General features: G+C 42.0%; 1 protein-coding gene across 4 annotated transcripts in view; it reads left to right on the forward strand.

The window, feature by feature from the left end:
- Positions 1-6: 6 nt before the first annotated feature.
- LRRC42 (leucine rich repeat containing 42) overlaps positions 7-16,812 on the forward strand; it is a 27,794-nt gene continuing 10,988 nt past the window's right edge. The window contains exons 1-8 of one of the 4 annotated variants that reach the window (XM_034653016.1): positions 7-173; positions 1,440-1,517; positions 5,617-5,720; positions 5,898-6,384; positions 12,235-12,366; positions 13,551-13,669; positions 14,901-14,989; positions 15,176-15,289. In XM_034653016.1, coding sequence (XP_034508907.1) covers positions 5,657-5,720; positions 5,898-6,384; positions 12,235-12,366; positions 13,551-13,669; positions 14,901-14,989; positions 15,176-15,289 — 1,005 coding nt within the window. In that variant the 5' untranslated portion in view covers positions 7-173; positions 1,440-1,517; positions 5,617-5,656. The remainder of the gene's footprint in view (positions 174-1,439; positions 1,518-5,616; positions 5,721-5,897; positions 6,385-12,234; positions 12,367-13,550; positions 13,670-14,900; positions 14,990-15,175; positions 15,290-16,812) is intronic. The other 3 variants (XM_034653037.1, XM_034653025.1, XM_034653032.1) reach the window with 3 other exon arrangements.

Consider the following 16,812-nt stretch of genomic DNA (forward strand, 5'->3'; position numbering starts at 1 on the left):
GGTCCCACGGCACCAGGGCGCCCCCAGCCCCCTCCCTCCTCCCAACCTCTCTCGGTCCCACCCTCCCTAGCTTTGTGCCTGCGGCGCCGAGCCGCTTCCCCCATCAGCCGCTCCGCGGGAGGAGGGAGCCGCCACCGAGAAGCTGCCGCTCGCAGCCCCGGGCAGGGGCACAGGTAGGTGGCGGCCGCGGGCTGGGCCGCTCACGCAGCCCGGGGCTGCTAGTGGGGGCGGGGGCGGGGTGTGAGGGAGGGGCTGAGTGGGGGAGGGGTAGACCTGGAGGAACGGGGTTGGGGTGTGATTTGGGTGAGAGATGTGAGGATGAGGATATAGGGGTGTAGGAGATGGGTTTAAAGGTGGGGTCCGGGTGCCGCGTAGAGTAATTGGGGGCAAGGTGGGAGACGGGAGCAGGGTTAGTTTGGGCGGGCTCGGGGAGGGGCATGCGTGGGAATTGAGGAAGGGATGGAAAATTGCAGTACTGGGGAAGGGGAAAACGGAGTGGGATTTGAGAAGTGTAAGAAGGAAAGGATCCAGGATTGGAATAGAAGGGGTGGGGTCTTGGGGGTAGGGAAGAAAAGTTGGGGCTGTGGGTTGTGAAGTTGGGCATCGTGAGGCGTGAAGGAAGCGGATTTTGAAGGTTATAGACAGAAGATAAGAAAAGGTATGGGGAGATTGGAGTCCTAGGAGAGGGAATCCCAGAGACTGGGAGGAAGGGAAAAAATACTTGGTGAGGGACAGAGGAAGATTGCCTGGGGGTGGAACCGAGGGGGTGGAACTAGTGAGGGAAGGAAGGAGAAGCAGGTGGAGGTGGGATTGGGTGTTTGGGACCAGGAACCTCATTTCAGAAGGGCCTTGATAGGATTGGAAGGGCCTGAGGTGTGAGAGGTGGGGCCAGGGATGCTGGGACTGGGTGAAGGGAGGGGAGTTAGGATTTGGGGTGTAGAGATTGGGTTTTATGTTGAAAATTCTAGAGTTGGCAGGTAGAAGAACTGTAAGAGTGTCAGGATGTAGGAGAGATTGGCATGCTCCTGGAGGGAAGTCCGGATCTGGGTATGGTGTGGCTGGGATCTGGGTATGGTGTGGCGCTCTGGAGCTTTGGGGAAGGAAAGGGTATGGGTGAGAAGGCAGGTAGGAAAGTGCACTCTCTAGGGAAAAAATAATGAGAGGAGTGGAAAATTGAGTAGTGGTGGTGACACAGAACAACCATGGTAAGATCATTAATTGGTTATTGGTGGTTTGGAACTAGTTTCTATTAAGTTTTTGTGTAGAAATTTTCTCAAGAATACGGCATTTTCAAATAAACCAAAGGTGTCTGAAGCCTTGGGATGAAGGCCATGGCTTGACAGATGTTTTCCTGGTGTGTGGATGTGGGTAATTTCTGCCCTGGCAGAGGGAGGAAGGGAGGCCTCAGTGTAGCTCTATCCTGGCTCTGTTTCCACCAGTTTTTTCCTCAGATGTCTGCTGGTTTTTTTATCTCCTACCCCCAACTTAAGCCAGTGAATACCAGAGGGATCAAACAGGTGGGTGAGATTAATTTTTAACATCTTTTTTTAATCCTTAAGGCTGATGTCATATTTTTATTCTTGAGAGACAGCGTCATGCAGTGGAAAGAGCTTGAGCTATGGAGTAATACAGCCTTGAGATGGAATTCTGGCTCTGCCACTTACTAGCTCTGTTTCTTAAGTTACTTTACTTCTCTGAGCCTCTTTACCTGTTAAATGGCAATCCTGACCTCATAGGATTGTTGAAGGTTATATGAGATCACTTAATTGAGTACCAAACACAATGCTTGGCAACTGGCAGGTGCTTAATAAATGGTAGCTATCACACCCAGTATCATTGTCATCATCATCGTCATTACTATGATTTATTTTTAGGGGTTTGTTACTTTGCCTACTAAAGTTAGGTGCTTTTTTTTTCTTCCTTCAAATTAGAGAGCCATATAGACTTGGCTCACAATTTTCATCCTGTGGCCTCTGTCTCTGTTCCCTCCCTCCAGTCCAGTTGATTGGGATGGTCCTGCTTCTTGCTTGGTAAACTGGCTTCAAGATCCAAAAAGTTGTTATGTTTCATTATCAATTATTTTATTTTGCCTCTTATTCAGAGAAGCTATAGAGAACTGAGTTCTTAATGTAGTAAGATGAAATGATACGCTATGTGGCAACTTCGGCTCATTTGTGGTGACTGGATACTAGAACGTGCACCATGTAATATTTTTCTGTGGGGTTGTATGGTTTACAAAACCGCCTCTCTGGAGACAGGCTGGGAGACCATCAGAATGCCCTGTTACTCCATCAGAATGCCCATCAGAATGCCCTGTTACTCTGTTGATCTAATATAAAATATAGTTAATGCAGATCTAAATTGGACATTCTTGCAGATACTAATTAGTTTAATTTTCCAGTTTGTAGGGGGTTTTTGCTGTGGTGTAGAACAGGCCCTGTCGCCTGAGGGCCCAATTATAATAGACCGCCATGTACAACAGCCAGGTGGAAGCAAAGCCACGTAAAGAAGCTGTATGTGGAATTCTCTTGCCTTTATGGTTCTTTTTTTTTTTTTTTTTTAGATTTTATTTATTTATTTGACAGAGAGAGACGGCCAGTGAGAGAGGGAACACAAGCAGGGGGAGTGGGAGAGGAAGAAGCAGACTCATAGTGGAGAAGCCTGATGTGGGGCTCAATCCCAGAACGCCGGGATCACGCCCTGAGCTGAAGGCAGACGCTTAACGACTGCGCAACCCAGGTGCCCCTGCCTTTATGGTTCTTAACCTTGGAAGGTTTAAACACTAATTTAATTCTTAGCTTATTTTATAGTACCTCACAAACTCTCGGGAAGCTTTTTATTGAGAGAATGCAAAATGTACAAATTTAGTAGTAGAAATCAAAAGTTACCAGGATTTCCCGAACCAAGGTTATTAGTTCCTCAAGTATCTTCATTGAAGAGCAGAGGAGCCTTGGGGCTTCTGGACAGATAATGTGGATTTTACTCTTCAGGAAATACTGGATTTTTTTTTTCACCATTTAGAAAGACAACTAGCATTTGATGAGTAATTTAGAAGTAAAAAATAGCCAGAACTGTGCCTTTTTTGAAAGTGATCCATGCAAAGAGAAGCTGCCAGGATTTGGGGCAGCCTGGGTTAGCGTCCTTACTCTGGTCCCAGGCTGCTTATGCCCTCTGCTGGATGGAATCAAACTTTTCTGATTTTACCTCAAGTGGTCATTTATCTATTTGTCCATTTGATGGACAAAGTTTGTGGAACACACTATTGTGGAACACACTACTGGGGTGAGGGTTGGGAGTAATACAGATGGACAGACCCTGTTTCATTGTCAGGGAGCTTATAGTGTGCTGACCCATTATCATATGTACTCTTCATAGAATTTGGCTTTCTATTATTACAATCAAGTTATTCCTTTTTAGGGCCATGCCTGGTGACTAATTTCTGATCTACAGGTAGAGAGGGCTCTGAATGTCCAAATCCAGGGATAAAGACTGAGGGGATCTGCTTCATCTCATCGAGATTAAAAGTCTGCGAGGTTGCAGGGGCCAAATGCTTACCTCTGCTGGAAGAAGAGCTTAGAATAAGTGAGGCATCTCCTTAGCAGCAGTCACTGAATACTGGCAAGAGTATGGGTTATAAGAGCTGCCACCGTGACAGGAGGTTTTTGTCTGGGTTTTAGAGTTTTTTTTTCCCCTGGTAGTACCAGTAGCAGTATCCTCCCATCATTTGCTTTGCTTCTACCACCTGCAGAAGGGTCTGGCAAGTGGGGGAGGAGCCTGCAGCTGTTGCCTAGAAGAGGAGCTGGCTCCTAGCAACAGTATCAGCAGGCCCTGCAGCTCAGAGCACTAAGTCTGTCCCTTTGAGGTCTCACCCTTCCTCTCATTCAATTCAGCCCGTATCTGTTGAGGGCTTACTCAGTCCTAGGCACTGTGTTGGGCCTAGGAAAAAGAGATGAATCAAGTCAAATAAGTGCCTTACCTTCAAAGAGCTCACAGCTCTGGGAACATTAGCAAGTGAACATAGGACACAGTGCTAAGTGCTATATATAGAGGAGACACTGGTGCTCTGGGAAAACCAGACAGGCATGCACTGGTGCAGGGGTTATATGAAGATTTCCCAGGAGAGGAATGGTGGTTGAGCTGAGTTTTAATGATGAATATAGATTAGCTAGGTCAGGAAAGCAAAGAAGGATGTTCCAGCCAAAGGGAGCAGAATAGGCAAAGACCAGTGGGACAAGAGAGCACAGCCCACTTACCTGATATGTCATGGCCGAAGCGTAGGGCATAAGAAGCTGAGCAGGAAAGGGTGAAGCTGTCAGACTAGGCAGGGCCCTTCTTTCTGATGTGCTTTTACACACATAATTATCCTCGGGAGAAACAGGGATCGTACTGCTGCCCACAAACAGGATCACTGTTTGATCTCCAGAGACTCAGCATTTTTGATCACTGACTTGATTGTTTGCTGACACTTTTACGTGGCATCAGAGCTATATCGCAGCCCTGCATTGATGGAGAAGAAGCTGGGTTAGTTCACTCTAAAAGTCAGAGTGTTTGGGGCGCCTGGGTGGCACAGCGGTTAAGCGTCTGCCTTCGGCTCAGGGCGTGATCCCGGCGTTATGGGATCGAGCCCCACATCAGGCTCCTCTGCTATGAGCCTGCTTCTTCCTCTCCCACTCCCCCTGCTTGTGTTCCCTCTCTCACTGGCTGTCTCTATCTGTGTCGAATAAATAAATAAAATCTTTAAAAAATATAAAAAATAAAAATTAAAGAGTGTTTAAAGATAGTGGCAGCTGTTTGACATATATAGAAATTTAGCTCTCACCTCTCTTTACATTGTTGTGGAAATGATAATTAAATACTTCCATTTAACCTAGCAATTTCTCATGTACTTTTGAGATTTCAGTTTCTCAGGAAAACAAATATTTATTCCAATTAATGCTTGAGCACAAAATGTCACCTATAGGATTGTATAAATGCCCACTGGTTTTGGTGTTTTCACTTACCTAGAAAGTGTCCTAATAGAGCCTTAAGAAATATGATGTTTCCAAGGGGTAGAATAGCTTTTTTTTTTCCCCCCAGCTCTTTTGATGGAGGTCTTTCTTTGTAGATCCAGAAAACCTTATTGCTGGTGGTCTATGTAAGGCTTATTGGCAAATGAGTAAACTTTAGTTCCACAGATACCCACTCAGGGTCTGTTATATGCCAGAGCACTATGTTAGGGAGTCTGGATGCATTAAACATGGTCCCTCTCCTCAAGGGACTCAAGGCAGTGGAACACAGGCCCAGAAGTAAATCAGTAGCAGAATACTGAATCAACAAAGATGTGGAAGGTGCAGAGGTAGCAAGGAAGTTATTAGTTTCTTGTCTTCATTCTGTGTGTAGTTAACGTTTTTAAAAACAAATAGTAAATTCTATAAGTACTGTTTGTAACTTGAAATCAATAAAAATTTTATGGTTTTAATGGCTGCATAACATTCCATGGTACGGATGTATCATAATTTATTTACTAACACCCCTGTTGTTGGACATTTAGGTTGTTTCCAGTTGTTTTGTGATTATCAACCGCGCTGCCATGATTTTCCCTGTAGATGACTCTGTGTACTTCTGTAACTTCCCCAGGGTGAATTTTAGAAATGAAATTTGATCTGGCTTTTGAAAGATGAGTAGGAGTGCACCAAATACAAAGAAAAGGGGGAAGGTAGAAGACAGCATTTCAGATACAGGTAGGAGAGGCAATCTGCAGTGTCTGAGTTCACAGGCGGCTGGGGAGCTTCGTTTCCCCAAACCAACCAGAGGGCCTTCCTGGTAGGCTCGTAAAGGTCTGGGCACAGCAAGATGAAGTTACGTGTTACAAATGGCATGTTAATGGGATTTGCTTCCTTTGTGCCTTGCTTTTACAGTTGCAACCAAGGCAATGTCTTACTACCTCAACTCAGAAAACCACCTGGACCCAGGACCCATCTATGTACGAGAAAATGGTCAGCTGCACATGGTCAATCTGGCCTTGGATGGTGTCAGGAGTAGCCTGCAGAAGCCAAGGCCTTTCAGACTGTTTCCCAAAGGCTTCTCTGTGGAGCTTTGTATGAACAGGGAAGATGATACTGCACAGAAAGAGAAGACTGATCATTTCATCTTCACATATACCCGGGAGGGGAATCTTCGGTACTCTGCCAAATCTCTCTTCAGCCTCGTCCTGGGCTTTATCTCCGACAATGTTGATCACATTGATTCCCTTATTGGCTTTCCTGAGCAGATTGCCGAAAAGCTGTTCTCTGCTGCAGAAGCCAGACAGAAATTCACTGAGCCAGGTGCGGGGCTAAGGGCTTTACAGAAATTCACAGAAGCCTATGGAAGTCTAGTACTTTGCTCCCTGTGTTTGCGAAACAGGTGGGTATTCTGATTAGGATATTGAGTATTTTATTGGGTGTATTCATTCTGTCTAGTTCTGGGGCTTAGTGGGCGTGGGGGCTTCCCCCATCAAATAGCACTCCAATTTAAAACTCCCAGATACAAAGTGGTAGGCCATTTTGAGAAAAATCACTTTCTCCCTACTTACCCCCCCACCAGAAGACACAGCTTTATTTTGAAACCATTTCGCCACTGCTTGATTGCCACCACTCCTCCATTCAGTAAAAAAAATACTTTTCTACCAACTTTTCTAGTATGAGAAAATAGAAATGACAAGGTATGATCTGCCGAATATCTCTTGGTGTGCTCTTGGGGATGTGAAGATTAGTAACCAGAGTTGCCCTGTTCCAATGATCAGACTTCTAGGTATCGAGCATTAGATAAAAAAGCAACTTTAAAAGAGTGATTAAAATTTCAGGTATCCTAAAGTTTGGAAATTTTCAAATAAGGTCTGTTCACTTTAAAAATAGAAACTGCCAGTTATTTTATTACCAGCAGAAGATGGGTTTATTCAGGAATAAAAGAGAATTGGTATCTGGGACAATCAAGCTATGGCAAAACCACAGGCAAGTCTGGGGGAACAAAGGAGAGGCATTACTTTTTTGAGGAGAAAAGAGGGACGTTTGTTACAAAGTAAAAGTCCATTGGCGTAAACTAGGAGTTTAAAGTGTGGTGGTTTTTCATTAATGAAGCTATTGCCAGGGGAGATGAGGAAAGCGGTTCTTCCTCTGGGAGCGGTAGAGTAGTATGCATGTGAAAAGTCAAGTCCATGTAAGGTCAAGTCGGGCTCTTCCTGTTGGGTCTAGGGCGTGAGAGCTCCCCCTGCTGAAACCTCACGACTCCCATTTTAGTGAGGCTTCCCCACGATTCATTTTGACAGGTCCCAACACCAAGGTCTGTTTTCTAACAGAGCAAATGTTTCCTCTTGTGACTTGCCTTTGCTCATATACTTTTATTGACTTATTTAAAGGTTTTAGGGGCACCTGGGTGGTTTAGTTGGTTGAGCATCCTGAACTCTTGTCCTCAGCTCAGGTCTCGTTCTTGGGGTCATGCGTTAAAGCCCCGCTGTGGGCTCCATGTAAAAAATAAAAGTTTTTATTCCGCCATCATGTAAAATGACTTTTAAAGCATCTATTTTTATTGACTTATTTAAAGGTTTTAGGGGCACCTGGGTGGCTTAGTAGGTTAAGCATCCAACTCTTGATCTCAACTCAGGTCTTAATCTCAGGGTTGTGAGTTCAAGCCCCATGTTGGGCTCTACTCTGGGCATGGAGCCTACTTTAAAAAAAAAAAAAACTTAAAAATTGTGGAAAATTTTAAAAATAGAAACTGCCATGGGAAATAATTCAAGCACAAAAAAGTGTAAAATGAAATATAGCCTCCCTCCCATTTATTTCTTCAGAGGCAGCTCCTGTTCACAATTTCTTTTATGTCCTTCCAGAGACATCTTGTACATATACGTGCATGTATAGCTCCCCCCTTTGTTATACAAGTGGCAGCACACTGCTTAACACTGTTATGCACCTTGCTTTCTTTATATATTTTGAAAATCATTTGCCGTCAATACCTGTAGATTTTAAGAATAACTGTGTAGTATGCCATCATGTGAACTTTTTTTGTTATTAGAAAATGTGAAACGTAGCTTACTGTTAAGATGCACCATCAATATGACCATTAAAACAAGGCTAAAAAAGTAGCATGTAAGAGGAGAAAGTCATACCAGAAAGCATAAGCTACGGGGCGCCTGGGTGGCACGGCGGTTAAGCATCTGCCTTCGGCTCAGGGCGTGATCCTGGCATTCTGGGATCGAGCCCCACATCAGGCTCCTCCGCTATGAGCCTGCTTCTTCCTCTCCCACTCCCCCTGCTTGTGTTCCCTCTCTCGCTGGCTGTCTCTATCTCTGTCAAATAAATAAATAAAATCTTAAAAAAAAAAGAAAAGAAAGCATAAGCTAAATTCATATGCTTTAAAAAACAAAAAAGAGGGGCACCTGGGTGGCTCAGTTGGTTAAATGTCTGCCTTTGGCTCAGGTCATGATCTCGAGGTCCTGGTGTCAGCCTGTCCATCAGGCTCCACGCTCAGTGGGGAGTCTGCTTCTCCCTCTTCCTCTGTCCCTCCCCCCACTCATGCTCTCTTTCTCTTCCTCTCTCTAAATAAAAAAAAAAAGTCTTTAAAAAACAAAAAGAAGCAATCTTTATTTAATTGGCTCATAGAATTAATGGTTTCACCCCAATCCAAATGTTGTACTTTAAAAAGACAAGGTGTGAACACATGCAGACAAGAGCATAGCCGTGGACTTAGGAACTGAGCAAGTAGGAACTGCCAGTAGAAAAAAGAATTACCTTGCCTAAATGAAAAAGCCAAGCAATATTTCATTGTAGCACATATATTTAAAATACATTTTATTTCTTCATGTTTTGTTTCATGTTATTTATGTTCATTGTAGAAAAAATAGAACAATGAAAAGTAGAATTATGATAAGATATCTTGTTTTAAAATTATAAAGGCAGTACATATTTGGGAAATATATAAAGCTGTAATTTTAAGAAATTCATAATCCCACTATTCATGATAATCATTTTCAAATATATACCTTTATACATTTGGGAATATTCTCTATGTACAACTTGTATTCTGTTTTTCCCCCATCTACCATTCTAGCTTAAGTATTTCTCATGATATTGAAAATGCTTTTTATTCATTTGTGATGTCTATATACCACTCCAGTGGTCAGATTGGATGAGAATAGCACTTTCATTCACGTTTGACAAGCACATAAATTAGTAGCATTTCTGGAAAGCAGCTTAGCCCCATGTATCAAGAGCCTTAAAAATATCCATACCATCTGATTGACCCATTAATTCCATCTATTGGGAATCTATCCTAATTTTTAATGTAATACTCAGACATGGGAACAAATACTTTCATATAAGGGTGTTCATTATAACACTGTTTGTAATAGCGAAAACCTGAAAGCTGAATATCCAACAATAGGAAATGAGTTAAGCCAATTATAGTACATTCATATGGAGAAATAGTGTATAGCTATTAAGATAATACTGAAAGATCATTTAAAATGCTGTGAAATGTTCATATATGACACATTTTAAAGTGTTAAAATTGCATATACTATATGATCCAATTTTTTTAATCAGGAATTTTTATATGTATTGCATATATAGAAAGAAAAATTTTTCAAAATATAATCTAGATAGTGGGATTGCAATTTGTTTTAATTGTCTTTATAATTTTTCACATTTTCTTAATCAGAAAAATAGAAGAAACATTTTTAATGTGATCTTTTGGCTCATATTTTATTGCAACAATTCTACACTTTGCTGTCTTGTTTAGATACAAGATTAAGATTTTCAATTGTGGGGGCACCTGGCTGGCTCAGTCGGAAGAGCCTGGGACTCTTGATCTTGGGGTCATGAATTCGAGCCTCACGTTGGGTGTAGAGATTACTTAAAAATAAAATCTTAAAAAAAAAAAAAAATTTTCAGCTGTGATCCCAAACTTCCCTTCTCCTCTTGAATCCGCAGAGGAAAATAGGAAGAGGACAGGAGATTGGGTTTGCGTTTATAATCCAGGGCTGATGCTGTAGCAGCAAAGGTTTTACCAGCACAAAAGGGTTCAGGTCAAAGAGAAAGAGACCGAGAAAATTATTGAAAATAAGATAATTGGGGAGGTTCAGGCACTTACTGTGTTAGGGTAGGTCACAAAGCTGCTTGTCAGAAGGAGAAGCCGGTGTCTTTGCAACTTATTTCCAGCCCTATAAAAACTATTTCCTTCCTGTGCTGAAAGCCCAGTGATTTTTAATCTGACTAGTGGTACTGGGAGGCCTTAAAATTCCACCCTGTGTAATGAAGTGATTATAATAACTACCATGAAATGAGGTTCTATAAGATGCCATGTACTTTTGGAATATTGTTTATCGTTTTCTTAGTAATCCTTAAAAGAAGTAATCATTTGCCCCATTTGCAGCTGGAGAAATTGAGGATCAGAGAGGTTAAGGAACTTTTTACGGTCGTGCAAGTAATTAGGGTTGTTACAATCCAAACTTAGGTATATCTGACACTAAAATATGTCTGTGTTCTTTCTGTTACTTCTCCATTACACTATGCTGAACTCGTTGAGGGACAAATTGGAAGACCAGTGTTGAGCAAGACCCTAGAGCTTTGATCATGTCCTGGATGAGCATCTAGTAGTGTCTGTGGCTTTGCATGTTGGTTTCTCAGCCTTGATTTTTGTAATGTTTGTTAATCACATTATACATTGTTATGTCCTTCGCAGCTAACACTTGTTTCAGAATTACTAAAAATCTTTCGGTTAATTGATCAAAGGATGTGTGTTTTCCTTTCTCTGATTGCCAGTAATCCCCCAAATCCCCATTAACCCACTTCAACTCTGTGACTGGAAGATGGAGAACAGCAGCTTTATTTACAGTGCAATTAAAGTACGTCTGAGTAAATAAGGCTCAATTGTGTACCCAGCTGAGCTCTGTCACCAGGCAGCTTAGAGAGGGTATCAGTGCCCCAGGCCATCTGTACCTAGCAGTCAGGCCAGTGATCAGCTTCAGTACATCTTATTTTGATTGGAGGTAGGGAGAAAAGAGATGTGACTTTCCTGTAGTCCTCACATTATTCCATCTTGTTTTTGGTAATTATGCTCTGTTCACAGAAGAAAGAAGTGAACACTTTTAAGTGTAATTCCACAGATCCTAGTGTACTGTTTTGCTGTGGAAACTTCTAGACACCTATAAGGAAAGTGGATGAGAAACGCATGCTCTTGCCACAAGTCAGTTTTCCTGTTCTCTTAGGATCCTCTCCTCTCTATTTCCTGTCACACCTAATCCCTTTTCATTTTTTTCTCACTGACATCATCTGAAATAGATGAACAACTAGAAAGCAGGGTGGAGGCCCCAGCTTGGGCTGTGGAATGCCCTTTTGATCTCCTTTTCCTTTCCAGAGGCCTCCCTGATGCTTCCTGATGACAGTTTGGCAAGGTGCTCCAGGGTAATTAAATTGTTTGTGCTCACACGTTTGTCTTAACCATCTAGGTGAGACGGAGTCCTTGTAGTCTGTCATACTGCACGTACTTTGAGAGTAAAGTTAACAGGCACAGTGGAGTGGGCAGCTACTGAAACGTGTTTGAATAGAAATGACAAAACGTGGTCTGCCACGTATCTCTTGGTATATTCTGGGGGATGTGTAGAGATTTGAGCCCAGAGTTCCAGGCGCTGTTCCAGTTTTCAAACCAGTAGATACTGAGCATAAGATAAAAGGCAACTTCAAGGGGCACCCGGGTGGCTCAGTCAGTTACGCATCCGCCTTTAACTCAGGTCCTGATCCCAGAGGCGCCCTGCTCAGTGGGAAGTCTGCTGCTTCCTCTCCATCTCCTGCCCCTCTTCCTGCGCGCTCGCTCTCTTTCTTGCTCACTCTCAAATAAATAAATAAAATCTTAAAAAAAAAAGAAAAGCAACTTCAGAAGAACGAATGATTAAGTTTTTGAGAATCCTAAAGTTTGGAAATTCTCCCATCAGGTCCCAACACCAAGGTCTGTCTTCTGACAAAGCAGATGTTTTCTTTTGTGTCTTGCCTTTGTGCGTATATTCTTATTTAAAAGTTTTTATTACTCCACCATCATCTAAAAAGACTCAAGGCATTCGCTAATTAAAAATTCAACCTGTGCCTACATAGAAATTGGTAAAGTCTGCTTATTACATTGTTTTTTGTCCTGATGGAGTGTTGACTATATCACAAAGCCACAAATGGTAATGGTTTAAAAGAAGGAAAAGAAAAGCTATTGATTGCTCTCCATGCTCCACAGATATCTGGTGATTTCAGAAAAACTTGAGGAAATTAAGTCTTTCCGGGAGCTGACCTGCTTGGATCTTTCCTGTTGCAAGCTTGGAGATGAGCATGAACTTCTAGAACATCTCACCAATGAGGCACTGTCTAGGTATTGACCTGCCACCAGATGAATTGTTTTGTGTTTTTTTTTTTTGAAGAATGATCAGTGGGATCATTTTGAAGAATGCTGATTACTTTCCAATCCTGTGTTTATTTGCTAATTTTTTTTTCTTTCCTAAAACATTTTCAATCTCCTTTACTGGGCACAAGCAATATAGACTGAACAGTTCGTAGGAAAGTCAGTCAGTTGGTTCATCTTCTAAATAACCTTGATTTCAACATGTAATACATGAAACTATCTGGGGTGAAAATGATTTTGCCCTTAGTTTGTGCAGTCCTAGTTTATTCTAATGAGATACTTATACCGTTGTCTATAATCATTCTTTTCTATTTTAACTATCAATGAACTATAAATTATTTAAAAAGTAAACTATTAAAAACCGCCTAATTCTCTTCAAGAACCATAATTTAAAGAAATTGTCCAGTACCATTCACAAATAGTCCAACTGATCTCCAGTTGCTCAGTCTGGCCAGCAGACAGGAGGCCAGACGGATTCCTTTGTGGTTTCATAAACAGCCAGAAGCATAACAGCATGACAAACTCAAGTCTAACCAGCTTCCTGGGGCCTGCCTCAGACAGTGACACCTACACACTGCCCCATACAAAGGTATTTTTGTGTGAGGTTTAGTAAAGTTTCAGATGTCTTGTGTGTGGGACAGTGGAGCAAATTAATACGCTAATTTCAGGTTAGCTGGATGGACTGGGTTATGGGTGTACCTAAAAACCAACCTGAAAATCTAGATTTATAAAGCTAGTTAAAATTAGAGGATTGCTTTGCAAAAAGAATTCTCATAGGAGTTCTATAGTAGACTTTGCTGACATACTTAGAGTGTTTTTGGTTTTCGCATAGGATTTGTCACGAATGCAGCTTTTGTGTTAAGCAAGGTATATTTATCCCCTTAATGAAGTCCCTGTTTACCTGGTTTGACCATATACTACTCTCAGTGCCCTCTGCCATCTGAGATTAGTACTACATGACACTTTGATCCCTAAGTTAGCCCTCAGTTAGCAAATAGCACCAAAAAGTTTATAACTCCGTTAAATGCCCTGGGTGTGAAATAACAGGCTGGTGAAGATCTTGTGTATTCTTAGATGAAATTTATGACAGCCTGTTCTTGTATGAAGGCTTTCTCAAACTCTATGTGATGTACTTACGGACTTTGTTTCCCTAGTGTAACTCAGCTCCACCTGAAGGATAATTGTTTATCTGATGCCGGTGTGCGGAAAATGACAGCACCAGTTCGAGTGATGAAAAGAGGCCTTGAAAATCTAACATTATTAGACTTATCTTGTAAGTTTCATTAGAAATTATAGTTCTTAATGTTGGAAGACTGGCGTTAGAAATCACCTAGTTCTTCCCTGTCATTTTAGAGGTGATGAGATTAAGGGTGGTGACTTTTCTAGAACCCACAGCCAGTTAGTGGCAGAGCGGGAGGCTCTTGACGCCTGACCACATACCTTTCCTGGTCGGCTGCCACCTCTTAGGGTAGGAAGAGCCTTGCCACATTCACCTGGGCCACTCACTGTGTGCAGACAGGGCAGCCTCTCATCACAGTCATGGCATGTATAAAGGACACTTGGCTCCCTTTTAACCTCCTTTGAGTTGCTATCCATAGTGTCTGTCAGTTGGGTCTTTCAATCAATACTTGATGAAAATCTGGGTGAAGTCACAGTTGTGATTACTTAAATCAGGATTAACCAGATGTTGACTTCAGTGGTAGAAAGTTGATAGAGATCATTTACGATTGAACTGAGCATCTATTCAGTAGGTGACAGAGTGGTATGTTGTCAAAGAATGAAAGGAACAGGGGTTTGAGGTCAGAGGATACTCCTTGCTCTGCCACTTTTTTTTTTTTAACAGCTGTGTGCCCTTGAGCAAGTTAGTTACCCTCTCTGAGTCTTGACTTTTGTAAAATGAAGACAGTAGTGAGTGTCCAGCCTCCCTCCCAGGAAAGTGTATTTATTCAGCATATATTTTTTGAGCATCTTGAATGTGCCAGGCATTGTACTCATCGCTTTGAGGACTCAATGCTAAATGTAGTACTGTCTGATTTGAGAAGGTAATTATGTATGAAAGTTCTGAGAACAGTGCAAGTTAGTAAGAGTAGTAATAGTCTCTGTGTCTAAATACCTTTGAAAATCTCTTAAAAGTATTTTTACTTTGGAGGTGAATTAGCCATGGGCAAAGTCCGATAAACCATTTTAATACATGTTTATGTATGCTGTTTTCATAAGGCTCCAAATTAAACCCTTTGGGATAACTCCCTGGCTTGTTTATTTTTCTGCTAATCCCCACCTCCTAGAAAGTTAGAGCTTTATATAAAGGATCTTAAGGGTCATCTCGTATAGCTGTTCCATATTACAGGCAGGATGAAGATGAGATTCTCATATTAGTTTTCTCTGAAAAGTTTGCTCGCTCAATACTTTATATTTTATCATTGGCCCTTTTTCTGAGCTTATTGTTGGAGCTCAGCAGTAGCTCTACTGTATCCTGTTATACAGCCTATGTTTTTGACATCTAGGTAACCCTGAGATCACAGACGCGGGAATTGGATACCTCTTCTCTTTTAGAAAACTAAACTGCTTAGATATTTCTGGGACAGGGCTCAAGGTAAGACATTTGTTCCCTTCTCTTATTTCTCCAGACTCACAATTAGATATTTTTTGCTCCTGCTAATTGGTGTTTAGAAAGGACTGTGGTATTTGTATTTGTGGTATCTGTGATGGTGTTTATTTCCGACTGAAAGCAAACAAGAATTGACCAGATGTGTGTGCATTCTTGTTCTTTCCCTCGTAGGACATCAAAGCCGTTAAACACAAACTCCAGACCCACATAGGCCTTGTCCATTCCAAAGTGCCTTTGAAGGAATTTGATCACAGTAACTGTAAGACGGAGGGCTGGGCTGACCAGGTACTGCAGATTTTTCTTTTTCACAGTGCATATGGCTTTTCATTTTAAGTCACCAGCTGCCTTAGTCAACACTGAACAAACATTAATCTTCCGGGTAGTCTGGCTGAATTACTATCTTCACGTCAAATCGGAGACACTGAGGGCCCATACCCGACCCAGCTACTTAAGGCAAGGTGTCAGATGCCAGTCCTTAGATCTCATGCTCTGATCACTAGATCGGGCCTCATCCTTATTCACCCTAGAAGAAAATGCCATCTTATAAAGACTCAGAAAATAAGCGAATTCTGGCTTGCTATGCAAAAAAGCAATATGTACAACTACAGAAGGACACATTCTCTTAGCAGCGTGTGGATGCTGGAAAGAGAATAAGTCACACTGATAAGGGTTCAGATCTGACTCTTCCCCTTAGTTTGGACAAATTTTTTACCTCTTGGAGCTTCAGTGAGGAAATGTCTTTTTTTGTCTTCTCACTGAGCAAACCCTCCCATTTTCAGCTTCTTGGACAAATTTCCTTTGATTCTCCCTGTCTTCTTGGTAGTCTTCCTCAACTTAGTAAAGTATAGACCTAAGTATGAAGTCAGAAGGTAACCAAGTAGTAGGGCACCAGTAGGTGGCAGCTTGCCTGTGGCTGGTGCCTTTCTTCTTCAGACACTTTAATGTTTCTAGAAGACTCACCAAACTGTTTTGTTCTGGGTTCCTCCTTGGTTCCACTGTAATGTATGATGGTGGACCTATCCAAGTGCCTAATTGCAGCATCATCTCCCTGTAAGTCAGTATTTCAGGAGCACTTTGATGTTTGTCCACATAAATGCGTGCTGAAATCATTATAACAGTTGTAGCATTGGATGAGTCCGGCGTATGCACAGTGGACTGGGGGCAGGTGTGGGATGGTCATACAAAGGCTGATGAAGTTTGGTAGCATGTGACATGGTGGAATGAGCATAGGCTATGGAGTTAAGGAGACACGGGTTTGGGATCCTGGCTGGACAATCCAATAGCTATATGACTTAAGGCAACTTTGAGCTGCTGTTTCTTCATCTATAAAATGCAGAAACCAGGATCTCTCTTACAGAGCTTAGTAAGGATGAAGTAAAATACCTAGCACCTGGCCTGAAAGTACAGGTGTACCATGGAGATATTGTGGGTCTGGTTCCAGACCACCTCAATGTAGCGAATATTGTAAATAAAACAAATATTGCAGGGTGCCTGGGTGGCTCAGTCGGTTAAGTGACAGACTCTTGATTTCGGCTCAGGTCATGATCTCAGGGTCCTGGGATTGAGCCCCACATTGGGCTCCATGCTCAGCAGGGAGTCAGTGCTTAAGATTCTCTGTCTTCCTCTGCCCCTCCCCACCATGCCCCCCTTTCTCTCTCAAATAAATAAATAAATCTTTTTTAAAAATACAAAGATTGCAATAAAGCAAGTCAAATGAATTTTTTGGTTTCCCAGTGCATATAAAATTTTTGTATATACTATAGTCTGTTAAGTGTATAATAGCATTATGTCTAAAAAAATGTACTCAC

This window comes from Ailuropoda melanoleuca, chromosome 2 (genome assembly GCF_002007445.2).
Source record: "Ailuropoda melanoleuca isolate Jingjing chromosome 2, ASM200744v2, whole genome shotgun sequence".
NCBI classification, from domain to species: domain Eukaryota; kingdom Metazoa; phylum Chordata; class Mammalia; order Carnivora; family Ursidae; genus Ailuropoda; species Ailuropoda melanoleuca.